The sequence below is a fragment of the Varanus komodoensis genome, unplaced genomic scaffold (assembly GCF_004798865.1).
Source record: "Varanus komodoensis strain SLA01 unplaced genomic scaffold, ASM479886v1 scaffold1, whole genome shotgun sequence".
NCBI lineage: Eukaryota > Metazoa > Chordata > Lepidosauria > Squamata > Varanidae > Varanus > Varanus komodoensis.
Genome location: NW_025335268.1, coordinates 38,809,062 through 38,826,783, shown reverse-complemented (window position 1 = coordinate 38,826,783; position 17,722 = coordinate 38,809,062). Strand labels below are relative to the sequence as shown.

At 39.5% G+C, this 17,722-nt stretch overlaps 1 protein-coding gene across 1 annotated transcript in view; it reads left to right on the top strand.

Annotated features, from left to right (window-relative positions):
* Positions 1-17,722, top strand: part of PLEKHG1 (pleckstrin homology and RhoGEF domain containing G1) — a 139,382-nt gene that overhangs the window by 93,949 nt on the left and 27,711 nt on the right. The window contains exons 4-7 of the mRNA XM_044422818.1: positions 7,664-7,764; positions 9,862-9,931; positions 15,466-15,512; positions 16,672-16,822. Of these exons, the coding sequence (XP_044278753.1) occupies positions 7,664-7,764; positions 9,862-9,931; positions 15,466-15,512; positions 16,672-16,822 (369 nt within the window). The remainder of the gene's footprint in view (positions 1-7,663; positions 7,765-9,861; positions 9,932-15,465; positions 15,513-16,671; positions 16,823-17,722) is intronic.

Below are 17,722 nucleotides of genomic sequence, written 5' to 3'. Positions count from 1 at the left end.
TTTATTATCCAGGAATGAGAACTTGGGATAGTGTGAGAACTTGGGATAGACCATTCAGTGAAAACACTAAACTAGTGCACAGCAGATGTGTTGCCAGCTTCAATTTTGGGTTCATTCTGCTGGCAGACTTATCATAGAATCCTACAATAGTAGAGTTGGAAGGGGCCTATAAGGCCATCAAGCCCAGTTCCCTGCTCAGCACAGGATCACAAGTTAAAGCATCCCCAACAGATGGCTGTCCACCTCTCTCTTGAATGCCTCCAGTGTGAAAGGCCCACAACCTCTTTAGGTAATTGGTTCCATTGCCATGTTGCTCTAACAATTCAGAATTTTCCCTGATACTGGCTTCCGGTAATCCTATTCCTTCTTCTGCATTCTGGGATGGTTGAGAAGAGATCCTGGCCCTCTTAAGTGAGATAGCCTTTCAGATATTCAGATATTTAGCCTTCTTTTTCTCAAGGCTACACATGCCCAGCTCCTCATAAGACCTTACTTCTATTTTTCAGATTATCCTTGTTGCCCTCCTTTGAACGCTTTCCAGTTAGTTGGCATCTTTCTTGAAATGGGACACCCAGGACTGGACACAGTACTCAAGGTTGGGCCTAGCTGGTGCCAAATGGAGGGGAACCAGTACCTCACATGATTTGGAAGCTACTTTTCTATTAATGCAGCTCAGTATAGCATTAGCTTTTTTTGCATCCACATCACATTGCTGGCTCATATTAAACCTGCAATCTACAACTCCAGGATCCTTCTCATTTGTAGTATTGTTGAGCCCAAGTATCCCCCATCTTGTAGCTGTGCATTTGGTTCCCTTTTCCTAGGTGCAGAACTTGGCAGTTGTCCTTATTGAATTTGATTCTGTTGCTTTCAGCCCAGCACTGCAGCCTTTCAAGATCACTTTGAATTTTGTTTGTGTCTTCCAGGGTATTAGCTATCCTAACATGTCCAATTTTGTGTCATCTGCAAATCTGATAAGCATTCTCTGCACCTCTTCATCCAAATCATTAATACAAACATTGAAGAGTACTGGGCCCAGGAATGTACTTGCGGTACCCCACTCATTACTTCTCCCCGGTCTGTGAAGGTGCCACTCGTTATTTCTTCTCCCATACCATTGCAATAGCCACTATGCTAATCCTAGTTTCTAATATTCAGGCCATTCTTGCATTAGTTCACCTGAGCAACTTCCCCACACTAGCATCCTAAGCAAGAAACCTTATACAGATTTTAAATGTTGACAAAACAATATGAAAATTCAGATGGCATTGCTCTCAACCTTATCCTAATGACTGAAGATTATATGAGAAGCAACATGAATAGAAGCAATACTGCAAGTGCAACACTGATCAAATTGCAAATGCCATTGAATCAATTGTGGTTTTTAAATCTTTTTGCAGATTAAATCTTTTGGTTTTTCCCATCTTCCCCAAGAAAAGGCAGTGAATGTTTGACTGCAACTCGTGGGAAGCAATAGGTGTTCCCTTGGCTCTGAGGATAAGTAAATAAATGTTAAGATCCTCTGCTTTGTTTTAACACAAGACTTATTCATGATTTCATTATGTCTGTTGCCTGGTATGTTATTAGGGGGTTTCCAACCCTTTTATTATGGCTTCAGATGAACAAGTCTCCTGTTACATTGTTTGCTGTGGTAGTTTTCCATGAACCACTGAGATCATAAGAATGCAACAGCCTTGCTTAATCAGACCAAAGGCAAATCTAGTCCAGCCATTCATCTAAACGGGCCAACCAGCCACCTATTCAAAGCCCTTATATAGGAGATGATTGCAAAGACACTCCTGTTCATGTTCCCTTAACTAGTGTACCATGGCATACTGCCTCTGACACTGGAGGTAATGTTCATTTACTACGTTCGTTTCCTAATTTTCCTTGCCTCCATCTATTTTCTTCATCATCTCTATCATTCTTTTTTCTAAGCATTCTAGATGTTGACAGTTTTTCTCACATGGAAGTTGCTTCAAGCTCCTTAATCATTTTGAAGCTCGAGTCCTTAAGCAGTAGACTTCATTTAGCTTCCTGTAAGACAAAGTCCTGTTTGTATATCTGTGATCTTTTTCCTTATGGAACTTATCAAGAAATCACATTGATTTCAGAATGCTACTTCAGTTTCCAAAATGAGTTTGTAGAGCGACTAAATTTACCTGGTGAAACATGATGTGGTTCTGTTAATCTGCCTTATTTTCAGGATCACATGTACTTTGCTGCAGTTCATGATCCCACAAAAACGAAGGAAGCTGTTTCTCTCAATTGTAACTTTCCGTGTCATCACAGTCAACTTCAGCAAAGAAATCCCAGGTGGGCCTGTGCCATCAATGCATCAACCTTGAGTCTCAGCGGCCCTTGTTGCTTTACCCCATATAATTTAAACTTGTCGCAATTGGCAAGCAGTTGGGGGAGAGCCCAAACTTGCTTCCCTGTCCCCAAATCACTGGGACCAGAAGGAGCTCATTTAGTAAAATCAGTACACCTTCTATATATCCCCTTTTAACAGGTGGCTGCCAGTAATTACAGTGAGGAAAAATAAATCATTGCATTTGGGAATGTTAGATAAGGTGTATCTCTGTACAGAACACGTGTGACTGCACATGTGTCCACAAACTGCCACCCTAATCCTTGGAATGACCTGCTGTATATTCTGCACTGCTCTCAGCAACCCTTCCCACCCTCTGTTTGGAATGTCAGTGCACAGTGACCATCATCTGTTGTTCATAATGAACAGTAGAGTATTATCTTAATAGGACACTAAGAAATCAGAAGCAGCAGAACTTTCCACTTTTCTGTTACTGCACTTTTCCTGCTTATTCACTGATAGTATAACGTAAAACATTTGTAGTTCTCGGAGGAATATTGGGTAGTGTTGTAGTGACATCCTGTAGCTTAGCTTGCCACTAACATCTTCCAAAAACAGAATCCTGTTGAATAATTCACTACCACCTCTTCTACCACCTCAAGATGTTGTTGCCATGCCAAAATATATTTTGAAAAACTGTTTATACAGTCACACTTAAGGATGCATTATTTACCATTGCAATATATATTACAATACATTAGGCGTTTATGTGGCATCAATATAGCTATCTATATTCTTTAGCCCTTGTCGTGTCAGACCACCTGGAGTTTCCTGGATTGTTACCCAAGGCCTCTCTCTTCTCAGCTCCGCTCTTACCTATGGTGTTGCAACAGCAGGGCTACTGCTGGCCCAGTGGGGAGTTAGCAGTTCTCCCCTGAAACTGACTCCTTTCTGAGAGCTCCACTGGCCTGCCCCCATACAGAAACCTGTGTTTCTACTCATTTCTGCTTACCACTAACTCTCTGGTGCACTAAAGGTCGGCCCCGCTGGCATATGAGCACAGACATGAGCAATGTTGTTGATCATGCCTTAATACTGTCAACCCCTTGAGACAAGGAAACCATAAATGAAACATGAAATATTTCTCGCTCGCTCTTTCTCTCCAAACTGGAATCAAAAGGCCAGTTGCAAACTTCTTTAATATAAAAGGATTTTGTTATTTTAAAGCTAATTACTTTTGGCTCAGTACTTTAGGATTTGAACAAGTTCATCTCATTCTACTTGAAATAAAATATGTGTTAAAATTACAGCTGGGAATAATCTGCCCTTGCTTGGCACTCATTTTTCCATTCCTTGATCCAGGTTGTTGTGGGTGTAGTAATGCTTTCTGCTTCATAAAGCTTCTTAGTTTCTGCTCCAAGACAATTTGTCAGTGAAAACAAAAGGTCAGTCGCAGGGACATGTTCCAGGGACATTATTCTAATGAACTAATATGCAAGCATATTTTAAGAGGTCAGACTTGAAAGATGACGTAGTAGGTTAACGGAGATGGGATAGACAGCAGAATTGTAGATCATACATACTGGCGTGTTTAGATGTCACTGTTACAGAAAAGTCTCCCATGTGTGGATATGAAACTGCATTAATGAGGTTAAATTCTGTTGCATGCTTAGGGATATGTTTCGTATAACCACACTTGTCATTTTTAGGTAGAGAAAGCATCTTTGGAATTACTTGAGCCAGGAGCCTTAGGGTTCAAGTGGGCCTGTCTTACAGGTCCAACCACTTCTGGATCATATTAAGTTGCCACAAGAGGGAAAGCAGCATGTGGCTTGGTGTGGTTATGATAAAAATGCTTTGTCCAATGTTTTGTTCAAAATGTAGGGAGCAAAAACATGGGAGAAGCCAGGTTTGAACATACAGGATGCCCAGAGGTCTGTTTCAGAAGATGACATGACTGAGAGCCAGTCTGTTTTGCCTGGAACTAATGCTGGGAAGGAACCCAGTCTGGGGATCTACAGCATCTGTGAGCCAAATATGACTCCATGGTCTAGTTCTGGTTGCTTGCATCTTGAAGGCCCAATCTCTGAAACAGATTAAAGAAAAATGGCAATAGATGCAAATTCTCATGATAGGCCTTTTTAAAAAGCTCTTTGCTGTGACACCTCTTGAGTGTGTTATGAACTGCTGTACCCTTATTACTTCCTCTTTCCTTGATAACTATGTTAGTTTTATATTAAGCATAATTTATATAGCAGTTATACAACCAGTTGGTAATCAATGTCTTTTATGTAATTTAATACAATCATGTACATTTTTCATTAAAGCATATTTTAAATTGGTATAATATGCTGAGGTGACCCTTTAGAACCCATATCAGTAACATGATGGCCATGAATGGTAACTTTGCCTTATCAAAAAGACCTGTTTGGGACAAGTTGGAAATGCAATTCTCAGCAGTACCCTCTACCTACTCTAGCTCTCCAGTGTGTGCATCGCTGCAAGGGGACAGTAGGAAAGCATGGGTGTGCTGCACAGGGAAGGCAACAACATCTCCCTACCCCCCAAAAACTATGTGAATGAGGCAGAGTGATGATGCTATAAAAACCTGGTCTGGGTGCATCCAAGAAGCATGGTGGTAATGCAGGGATGTTTCAAAGTGGGAAGGTCTGTCTGGGACCGATGTTCTGGAATACATGTCCTGTATTGGGCACCTAAAAAAAAAATTCAAACCACTGGTATAGCAAAAGTGGGAAACTTTGCCCAAACGTATTCAGGGTGAATGCTTTACCAGTTTGCTTATGATGGAACTAGATAATGCCATTTTCCCCAGCCCTGTATCTGATATCTCATTTTCACTCTGAATTACGAGCAAAACTCAGCTGGTGTCCTATTTTGCTGAGTGTTTCACTGCTTTGGAATGAGCCATCTGGCAATAAAGAGTAGTGGAGATGCAGCAAGGTGTAGAATAAATTTAACTGTATGCTCCAAGAAGAGGAACTCAACAAAGGGTTGCCATTTTCTGAGGTAGCCTTGTGTTTCTCTTAAGCTATAGTTCTTATTTGAGGGCTTGGATAGACTGTTCACTCAGAAAAAATACCACTATTGTGAAATAGAAGAACACTGTTACAAACTATCTGTTCATCTTCCTTCTCTTCTCATTCCCTGACCCTGAGCATTACAGTATTATGGTTTGCTTTTTTATTTTACATCCTTGTCTCATTCTCAATTTTATTTTTGAAATAAATTTGCAGATATGTGCAATGATAGTTGCCTAATAGGTTTCCACTGTTGGAATACCTGAATATTTTGTATGGGTTTTGGAATGTCCTCTGCTGTATTACAATGATTTTCATGGTTTAGGTGGTATTTCCCAGAGTTGTTGAATTTTGTGCTACAGATGTTGCATTGCCATTGGTAAACTGCCATGGCATGTTGTTTTAAACACCCAGGCTAGGAATCATATCAAGGTTTTGCTAATGTGGTTCCAGCTGCTCTCTCACTTAGGTTATTGTTTTTGTTCCTCCTGTTGGTTTTCTTTACAAATGTTGTGGAAACACATTGGGGTCTTTTGTTGTTGTTAATCTGTATAGAAGTTTAAGCTAACTTATTTAAGGCACCAGGGCACTGGTATATCCAGGCATTCTATGACCGGCATTTTGATACCACTCAAAACTTTCATATTTTTCAGTGACTCCTGAAGCACAATACTAACAGTTTGCAGAGTCAAATGTTGAGAAGTGATGCACATACTTTTGTGAACCTGTCTTTGATTAGTGGAGTTGGCCAGTCCCTAAAGGATAATGTGTCAGTTTTGGACTCTGCAGTCTCTGTGGGTGCAGCACCTGTGAAGAATTTCCTCAGCATTTTCACACATGTTCCATGCTCATTGTTCTCTCTTCCCCCTACCCACACAGGTGGGGAGGAAGTGAGCTTTGCTTTGTAAGGTACACAGAAATGAGTGAAAAGAAGATAGTTCATTCCACTTGCTCTTTCAACTCTCTATACTTTACAAAGCAGAGATGACCAAACAGGTATGGAGCAAAAGATGAGCTGATCAGGAAAGAACGTACCCTGCATAAATGTTTTAACAGACAGATGGCAGTTGAGTGTATTGGGGGGAGAGGGAAATGAAGGGGAAAAGCTGAGTGTGTCTATCCCCTCCCCCTCCCCTTGGGTCTGTGCTCTCCTTCCCCTGTCTGTGTCTATGATATTTCCCCACCCCACCCCACCCCAAACCCACAATCTCTGGGGATACAGTGAATGGACATATACCCATGGCAGCCATTTTGTGTTGGTGCCCAGGACACACACACCCTGATTTCCTAATGGTGTCCATGGGTCCAATAAGGTGAGGCCACCTCTTCTTTAAGGCAGTCAGAGGAGATGCAGAACAGATGCATTCTTGTCTAGGTAGAAGAGAACTTTCAAGTGGTTCCCAGAAACCACAAGATTCCTTGGAAATAAGATCAGTAATGGTGAACAACCTTTTCCAAAAGACAGATGTACCATTCTTGCTCTGTAATGTGCTGATTAACATAATGTTGCGTGTGTGTTGGGGTGCATGAGGTGAACTAAGCATGCAACCTAGCACATGGATGCTCCAAGGATGTCTCCAGTCTTAGGTGTCCTGCGGCAGGAACTTGCTGCCAAGTTATTCCTAAGCAGATAAGAACTGGAAAGCCATCAAGTGAGAATGATACTTTCCTGATTTATTTATACCTGTCTTGTTCCCACGCCTAAAATGTGCCCTACAGTCAGATTACATACTGCTGCGTAGATGCAAATGTGAACTATCATCAGTATACCAGCTGGGCATCTTGTCTTTAGAAATGACAAGTATATTGCACAGTGTTTTGGATTTCTCTTTCTTTTTAAAAAAATTGTTTGCCCTCTGAAATGGTTATAATATTCTTATGTCCCTGCCTATTATATCTGTATGAAATTCAGGCACTTTAATACTATAGTCTAATTTTAACAAAGAAAGAAAACCTATTTTAATATAGGAAGATATCATTGACCTTATTGAGCAATTAATGGAGATAATTAAGCTATCACTGTGACTGAAATCTGAATACATTTGTAGTTTGAAAAACATACAGCACAGAATCTGAGTAGCAAAGAGAAGCATTCAGTCTTTGGGTTTATTCCTTTGGTATTGGTGAACAGGTGAGTATTGTTATCTTCCATAATGGAAGGACTGTTCTGGGCAGAGCTACTGAAGGGATTACAGTAATATGAAGTGAAATTGAGCTGGATGAGACTCATCTTGTGCAATTAAAGATAGTTCCATTGACTGAGAGAGAGAAAAGAACAGGCATGTTTAAGGCACTCTTTTCATTTATTTCATAGGATTACCTTGATTGTATCACTGACCAATCCAAGCTCTCTTTGGGCACAGAGGAGCGATCAGCTTTGTTTGGAAACATAAAAGATATTTACCATTTCAATAGGTAAGTCACTATTTGATTTAAGTGAGTACATATATAGAGACTACAAATTAAAGGCTTTCTTGTCTTTTTCCTAGTGGAGTAAAGGTTAAGTTCAGGGCGAGTTGGCATGCTGGACTAGAATATCACAAAAGTGTCTGTAGGGATTAGCTTTCTTTCCACGCTCTCTCCTGCCATGGAAGATGATAGCGTGTGGGTTGACCTACTGCCAAATCAAGAGCCTTGTCTGCACCATTTGGGTGCACCAGGAATGGGAGGCGCCTGAGTGCTTACCTCACTATCTCACTTCTGCATTCAGGAAGGGACGCTTCTGTCAGATCTCCTCCTCCTTGTTAATTTTCATTAGAGTAACAGGGACTCTACAGAGTGATTGTAAATTAATAACAGTAGCCATTCCCACCCACTGAATTAGTTCTGCTGTTAGATCTACATTTAACAGCTATTGGAGTATTGTCAAGAGAAACTTTTCTTAAATAACTCCAGGCAATGCATACACATGTAATATCTATCTTAAAAAGCAAGGAGAGATTTAAAAGGGCCATTTAAGTTGTTTTGGCAGCTAGACATTTACCACATTTCTCTCCTTTTTAGTTTTGGCAGCTTGACAGTCTCAATGCTTAGTGTAAAATATCAAGTTGTTTGAAAAAAGGAAAGTCAGAATTGAATATTAGTTCCTTAAGCTATTAATTGCTAGCATTAGCACTCTGCCTGGACAGATTTTTTGGGATTTGATTCTTTCCCACTTACCCTTCCATAATGGATCGCTCCTAATAGAGCATGAAGAATAACTTCTCCTAAGAATTAATAACAAACTGCCCCTTAATGCAAGTGTAGCAATTTGTCCTAGCTGTCTTAGGACAAGCAAGACTTGTGGGGACAAGAAATACATTGCTGGGAACCATGTTTAGGATTAAGTGGGCCACATGATTAGGGATTGTAAAATTAGATCATAAGACCGTGGGTGAGGTTATACAACATGGCAACTCATTCTGCAAATGAGCTACACGCTGTAGGTTGTTTGCAGAACTGTCAGGCCCCTTTCTGCCTTAGTCTTCCAGTCAGTTCCTCTCGGGGCATAACCCATCCCGTCTCTTGCATCTCTGCTCCAATCATAACCCCTTTTTGTCTGTCTCTTCTCCAACTGTGACATTTATTTGTTCTCTACCATTTTTTTGAGATTCCATAAAGCAGAATTCATAGGAATGAAAAACGTCTCCTGAAATTTGTGGAAATACCTTCTTTTTAAATGTTTTTTTAATGTATTTTACATTTTGTGGACTTTTGGAGTAGGCTCCCCTTTTTGTCTTTCCAACACATTCAGTATTTTCTGGTCTTTTACCTTGCCAATTACAGCTGTCAAACAGGAACAGAATAACAAGGTGAGACTGCATATAGGCTAAATTATGAACAAGTGACAGATGTCAATTGGGATGTATCAGCAAGTGGGGAAAATCTGCAAAGGTAAATGATTCAAAGGAGGAAATCAATGAAATGACAGTAGTGCAGGTTAAAAAACTGAAGTCTGAGGGCCTGAATTATGATTCCCCCCCCATCAGATTCTTCACACATCCCTATTTAGTCCATCTTTTCGCATCACCTCTAAGTTTTTTTTCCCTCTTTCTTTTACGTGTCTGGGAAATTTGCACGTTTTGGGAACAGAGACAGAGATATACATAAAGATTTCAAGGGTGGGGCATAAATAAAGTATCACATGAAATCAAAAAGATATTCTAAGAAGCGCATGTGAAATGGCTCCACATTTGTTGCAGTACAAACAAGGCCCTAAAGTCTTTTTAAAAGCATGAAAGATGGAACTGATGGTGCCCTTAGTAGGGAGAAGGTGAACCAACCACACATGGACGATTGTTGCGTAATTTATTCATATTGCTAGTGTAAGCATAAAATGAAAAACTGGAACATTAATAACTACAGAACCTAACGAGCTCACAGTCATAGAGGAGAGAGCACTGTTAATGGGCTACTTCATCTTAACTTAGATGTAAGGGACAGTTTCTAACTTGCTTGTAGGCAGTATATGTCGGTATGTGTTTTCGGTTTTTTTAAAACATGAAATTTTCCTTTTTTTATTGTGTGAACTAGTGAACTTTTGCAAGATTTGGAAAACTGTGAAAATGACCCTGTAGCTATAGCAGAATGCTTTGTTTCTAAGGTAAGTGATACTGCTTTCTAGTCCAAGATAAAGTATATTGCAGCTCCTTTCAATGAAAAAAACAAACTTCTACAATAAATTCCTAAGACTGATACATGACTGGGATATAAATACATTTTTAAAATGGATTCTATGGACATTGGAATACCTTATGTTTTGTTATCTAAATATTTTTGAACAGATCAAGATTTATGAAAATATTTCAGGCCCATTTCCTTTTTCCTTATTTAATTTTATACTGGTCATAATTATGGATAGATGAACATTAATTTCAATATTTCTTTTTGTTCTATTTCAGCTCATTTTTAAACTCATCATTTTCATTTGTATGTGTATTTAGGGTGTGATTTCTAACATTAGGTATGTTTTTGCAAACCATTTCCACGACATCTTCTTCTGTGTCTAGTGCTAATCTACCTGAATTCTTTTGCAATATATGCAGCTCCTCAACAGTACAACTGTGCATCAAATCATTGCTGGTTATGCTAAATCCTTTTAAACTATTTTTTAAAGTTAGGCTTGATGGAAGAAAAAGTATGATTCATCTCTTTGAACTAACACTTTCTTTTGTTTATTTGCAATACTTCATTATTTTTGATACTTTCTTCTCTTTCATTTTTGCTTCCTTTCCCTAGGGGCTAGTATTTCAGAAAGCGCAATCGCTCTATGCTCTGTTTATAGTTTAGATTACTGTTATGCAAAATAAAAATGTAAAGAAAAGATAGTTAATGTCAATTAATGTGGCTTTGGGGTTAATTGTACATTAACAGTGAGCTCTGATGTATGAAAGCATTTTGAATAAACAAGTAAAAAGTATTTACATATCGACATATGGTATCTACAAGGTGTCTACATATTGTGTCCACTGTCCTGGTTTGCAGAGGGTGACATCTAGGAATGTAGCTAAATCTGTTTTCTTTCTGTTTTACACACAGTCAGTCTTTCATGCCTTCTTTGTCTGATTGATAGAATTGGATCTTTTGCATGGGAATGTATGTAATATGCAGTAGTACAAGTGCATATATGCAACTTTTTGTCTTGATCTGACTCCTAAGTGCGTTCTCTTGGCAAAGTTTAGGTTTGTGTTGTTCTCATGGACCTACATGGATTTAATTCTTTATTTTTCTTGTTGTTTTTATTTGATGAGTGCTGACTTGTTGAAAATTATTTCAGTTTCTTCCATGGTTATTGGAAGTAAGCAAAAATTTCATAGGCTTATGCATGCAACTTAAAATGAGTTGCGATTTTTTTTAGAAACCTTATTTAGTAAAATAGTGTACCTCATCTTCTTTTTCAAAAGCACACCTCAGTATTTTTTTTTTCCAGAGGCAACATTTTACATGTATTACCACTACAAGGCAGTATAGCATGTGCGAGAGGGCATGGAGTTCTCTCTGGCACCCACGCTCACACACACTCACACATGCATGCGTGCACATGATGCACACAACATTGTGGACCTGTTAATCCACTCCGCCACATTGTCTCTTACTGTTCCTTTATCCCTCCTGAGCTGTGTACAGAAATTTTGCCAGAGGGACGCATAACCCTTGTAAGTTTCCATTCCAGAGATGAAGTCTTGGTCAGCAACTCATTGTGCAGAATGTTGCTTGCCCTGTCCTAACACTGCCTCAGGTTGATTTGCCCAAAACTCATAAGAACATGGATTGGTACGTAGAAATGGGAAAACAACATATTTACATAAAAATCTTCAATGGCCCTGGCCTAGGCTACAATTTAGCCTGCTTTAAAAAACAAAAAACTCATGGTAATAGTGTTGTAGCCTGCCTCCTTAGATTTTCAGGTCCTACTGAAATATTCCACGTTTCTCATATGGCCCACTATGCTTGGGCCATATGGATATTGTACACCTACATCAAAATTCATTAGAATCTTTGCCAGTATTGCTATAATTTCTGTATCTTCCTCCTAGAAGGCCAACGTGTTCCAGGGGTTTTCTTTGCTTCATGTGACTAGAAACTTGGGTTCTTTTCTTTTTCCAGAATAAATACATTAAAGAAGCCTAAAGAGGCCAAACTGTTCATTAGCTGGCTTAGCTTATACTTCGATTACAGGCTCCTAATTGTAAGTTAACATTCTGAATTTTGAACAGAAGCTTGGGAGCAGAGTTCTCAGGCATGGCAAAGAGGTGATCTTTCTAAAATTATTGAAGAAGTTTTATCATTTCAGCTTGATTGCAACTTTGAGGCTTATTACAGTCTCTTATGTTAGGGATTGATATAATGGGAACAAATTGCCACAGCAATTAGCCAAGGCTTTCTTTGACATTTTGCAAATATACTGATGAATACCAGTAAGTTTTAAATGTTTTCAATTTTTATTGCACTTTGGATCTTTGCTTCAGGGCTCAAATAGCATGCATTGTTGCATTTCAAAAATTGTACTGGTTTTCTAAAAGTTTGGGTATGGTCACTTTTGACTTTGGTCTAGAATGCTAATTTCTTGGCTCTTTGTTTGGGACATCTCCCCCTATCCCCGTTTTGCTACATCTGCCTGATGGATTGAGCTAACAGGAATCTTTGACTAAGGTTCTTATTCTGCGGTGGCTCATGGACTTTGATGTGTTTAGCTTTAGAAACAGGAGACAGTTTTGTCGTTTCAGCTGGTCATCAAATATGGAGAGTTGAAGGCAGATGTGGTCCAGTCTGATTATTCATCTATTTTGACTTATCTGTACTTCTCTGCCATCCTTTTTCCTGTTCTATTTTAATAAACGGGAGATTTTATTCATTATGTTAAACTTCACCCAGTAATATCATCTGGAAATGCACGATTAGATAAAAAAAATACATGTGGGTTTATAACTTGTGGCTTTCTTTTTTGTAAGTATTGCTGATGCTAATGCTTGCATTTAAGGATGAATGATTTATGGCTGTCTGCTGGATGCTGTCCATATTGTTCAGCTCTGATTGAACATCAAAGGATCGCTGTACACATGTAGGAATAGGTGAAGTTAACTAAAACTAGAAATTCAGGTTTGTTGAGACTATAAATACACCGAGGATAAAAATATTGTGGCTTACTGTCTAGAAGGTTCATTGGATGGAAGAGTGTGTGGACTTCCACCAACCTTGTAAAAACAATGTATTTTAATTCTGAGAAACTACATTGTGTTGTAGTTTTCAGTAAACTACAGTACATTTTCCTATTTCTTGGCCTATAGTCTCCCATTCTGTGACCTGTAATAGAAGGATGTTCAGGTGGGCACTTGTGTCAGTGCAGCATTGTACTCAGTGCTCTGTGCAGTGAAATACAGCTGTTAGGTAGGTGCAGTTGCACTGCCTGATTCAGGTAGGTGGCTTGCATTCCAGTGGTATCTGGGGCCACAAGTTGCCTACCCTGATGTCAGGCATTGGTTAGAGGCGGGTGTGGTTAGTAATAGCAACCATGACATTATCTACATAAACAGGACTTGTTCCTTTCTTCCATTGCTTTAATGCTAGGCTGAGACTGCAGAGCCTGAATACTAAGAATCCATGGCTCAAGAAACCTCTGAAAGAGTATTTGTGGACTCCAACACTTCAGAGCTATGCTACAGTCTGGCTAGGAGCCTGGCTGTTGGCACAACAGTGTATTACAATAAAGTGAATACTACTGAATCATGTGTTGATAGACAACAAGGAAAAGGAACCGTGACACAAAAACTCCAGACAGTTGCAGATCACACAGTGTTGATCATCAGGAATGAAGTCAGAGGGTATTTTTAGCAGAGATGCTCTCTCTCTCTCTCTTACAGCAGTTATCACAAAAATACCAAGAAATAGTAATGGAATAACAGCTGAAAGTATAGAGTTGGCAATTTAGGCATTCCACAAATTAATGGTCATGCAAACTATAATATAAATATTCAAGTCTTTAAGGCATTGGAATAGATGCTGATGGATTCCCACATGTAGCTTTCCATGTACTCCTTAAATTTCCTCTGGAAGATTAGGGGGTAAACTGGGATTGGGGTGCAAAAGTCTGCATAGGGAGGAAAGGGAAGTCTTATTATGCAATTGATCACCTCTCCTACAATTTTGGATGTAACCCCTTTTCAAATTATGATTCATTTTAGTCTGGGCTCAAAGTAAACTAATTACCATAGCTCAATTCCTAATCTTAAATATGACTTTTCCTTCTGGAAGAAAATAAAATGTGCTGGTAAACAGAAGAGAACATATAATTCTTGCAAAAACTTGTTCCAAAAAGAATTCAGGTGTGATGTTTGGTAGCTGTATGATGTTATGATTCAGTAACCATTATTCTCAACATACTGAACTAGATGGCTATTTTCTGCCTTTTGTATGTCCTTGCCTTTAAATACTTATTTACAGTTGAATACTGAAATGTGCATTTGGGTTACCACTGGACACGCTCACCTTTCCCATTACAGGTGATAACTAGAGTGTGAAGTGATTCCACGTGCTAATTGCAGAGTGTCATGTCTCTGCTGCAGATTGCGGTTGATTTGATTGCTAGTTCCACGAAGGACTAAATTTCTGCTGTGCTTGTTAATTTAATGTCTGAGCATTTACTGGGCTGTGGTGCAAGCTTTGTAGTATCTCTTGTCATTAAGATAGCTATGTATGAATTCATGAAAAAATATAGATAAAATATCAGCAAATGCTTGGCTTAAATTTTTAAAATAATTGGGTGGATTGTCACTGTTTGATGGGAAGACAGCCTTTTAAGTAGGATGAAGAACGCTAAATTATGTTTAAGTCCTTATGTGTATGCGAAAGAGAGATCCTAATACTTTGAGCTTACCTGATATTGTCAAGGAATATGAAATACTTCGTAAATATGTATCCTTCCTTGATCAAGTCTGCTTTGTACAAGATGGAATAGACTCGATCTGCAGACATCTGCACCCATGAACAAATCATGTATGAATGAGGTGGTGAAGGGTAAAGCCAACAGCATTTTTTGTGTGTATTCTGTGTCTATATTATGCATTACAGCCTCCCTGGGCAATGGACACAGTGGATGTTGGCAGAGCAGCCACATGCTCTGGCAAATGGGTTTAATGAATCCAGTTTGCTGCCATTGTGTGTTAATGGGGGCTGTTGGTTGCTTAACACATGATTAGCCTGTGCTGTTCAGACTCACACCTTAGGAAATGACCTCTAATTAGGCTGACCAGAATAATGGCAGCACGCGAGAGGCATGCAGCCTGGCAAACTGTGGATTCATAACTCAATCCATGATTTTCTGCCATTGTGTGTAACCACGTCCAACTACAGCAACTCAGCATGTGTGTCATTTCAAACTGGAGTCGAAATAATACAAATACTTTCCAATGACAAGCAACAGTTGTCTCTCAGCAAACAGGCAAAAGGAGCTGGGGGAGGTTCGGGCTGCAAATGGCAAACATATGAATCAGGAGACAAGTGGAATTGTAAAAACAATTGGAACTTTGATGACTTCTGTGCAAGGTTGCTGCCAATTAAGTGTTAGTTCCAGAGTTTCTAGGGACCTGTGATAAAATCAAGATACTAAATTAGCATTTTTCTCCTGGCTCTTATACACAGAGTGAAGATTTCCACATATACACACAATATTGCACCAATTATCCAAGGTAGGAATGTTCTTCTTTTTTCTTGTCCTTTGCATTTAATGATTGCAAGGTGATAATTATAGAGAAATATGGCCGTAAATCTTAACCAGATGTTCATGCTATAATGTTTGTGCAAAGGTATTAAGAGGGAAGGTAAAGAAGGTAAAAAGGCTGGTGCATGGTACTTGTTTGAAATTGCGACTAAACCCAGGTTTCGACAGAAATACGGCTGGGACATGCTAGTGGTTGTGGGTCTTCTAAACTTCTGTCTAAACTTGCAAGGGTTTGCATGCTAAGCAATTTTATCATAGGCTGATCATTTACTTTGAAAATAAGAGGTTAAGAGACTTGGTAGTTTTTAAACAGAGTAAGGCTGCAACCCTATTGTAGGATTTTGTTCTGGTTAAACATGCATCAGATTGTACTCTAAACACATTATTTTCAGTGATAAACACCAAATGGTGGGAATCTATATTGAAGTATGGGCTAGAAACAAGAGCATAATAAGCAGAAGTACTGGTCCCTTGACAACGCTGTCTTGGTGACATCTGTAGCTACTTTACCTGTATCAATGCTTGTACGGTTAGGTCAGCATCCTGAGTTTGTCTCCTGTGCCAGTACATGTCTGAAAACTCTTATTTAATGCCTTTTCCTTCAGCACACATAAATCTATCCTCTTTTGCTATTCTGCAGAACATAGACCAAGAACATATCAATCAGTGCTGAAATATGCAATTATATATGAGAAAATATACTGCCTGGTTATCCAATCAGCCATCTTGTGGTAGAGGCAGAGGAGGGATTTGCCAGTCTTTCTACAAAGAAGAAGCTTTAGGGATGGGGGTGGAGATTATTTTGAGGTGATGGCACCTCGGCAGACTGACTTTCTCTCCCCCTGATCCCAATATCCCCTTTTGCCCAAATGACACTTCAGGAAGAAAGCAGTAATAGAAGAAACACTTATACATGTAGGTGGACTCACACACACTCCTTACAGTTTGAGGACTGTAATAACATTTTAATGCATTCTCTTCAGAAAAGCCATAATGCTTGAAGTGGTGATAAGCAGGCAACTTGTAGCAATGCTGATGCACACTTGCATTCAAAGTTGTGGGTTTCTGTAGAATTTGGAGACTGATTTGAATAATGGCTCTGAAAGCTCTGTTTATCTGCTTCACAGGTCAGTGGCTGTCCTAACAGAATGCATGAGGAACAAGTCCTTGGCCAAGTTTTTCCGAGAACGACAAGAAGCTTTGCAGCATTCTCTACCTTTAGGATCCTATCTTTTAAAACCTGTTCAGAGAATACTCAAGTATCACCTACTTTTGCACGTATGTTTTGCACCCATCCTTGTCTGCACGCTGCAGTTGTCTCACCCAGTGCAGGGACCGTGTTGTTCATGCTTCCCAAAAAGCAGGTTTAAGCTGGCCAATTTTATTTTAAAGGAAAAGCAGTTGCTGATGGAGTGACATTAGCCGGGGGACTTTTCCACAGTCTGGGCCAGAGGCCTGCACTGGGTTCCTGCTGAAACTGCTCACTATCATCACTCCTGCTGGCTCCCAGATGTCTTTGCTGCCAAGTGCACCTACAAGGGAAATTGTAACTCTGGAAGGATCAAAATTCTGAGGGAAGCTGGCATGGACTCTCCGTCCTGATTCTGAATGTTCTGAATCTGGCTTTGCAGTTGCTGTTTCTCCAGAAAAAACAGTGGGCAGTTTAAACTTGTTTTTTAAAAAATGTGCATATAATGAAATGTGTAGTATGGTCTTACACTGGATTTTCATAAAAATATTGATATACCTGAGATATTGATATCCCTGTTTACACCGTGCTTTCTGTCTGGTTCCAACAACAATTTTGCTTGTTTGCAATTAAATGGCTTTCCCCACAGAGAGAAATTTGTTGAAATGAATCTAAAGAGTTTCGACAGGTGATCCCAGAAGTCTCTACCAATCATGTAAAAGATCCTTGTTCAAAACAAACAAGAAGAGTTCTATGGAAAACTAACATGTCAGGATGTAGGTTTGTCCAGTGCTCCTGTATTTCTGACACTTTTTGCAAGTACTTGTGAGGGTGCCCTTCTGGCCACCTTCTCTTTATTTTACCTCCTTACTTGCTACCTACTTTTTCTTCAGCAGTTCGCTTTGTCCTTATCTGGGTGTTTGTACTCACTCTGTCCATCCATGCTTCTCCTTCCCCTTTTATTAATCCTGATTGCCCCTTTCTCAGCC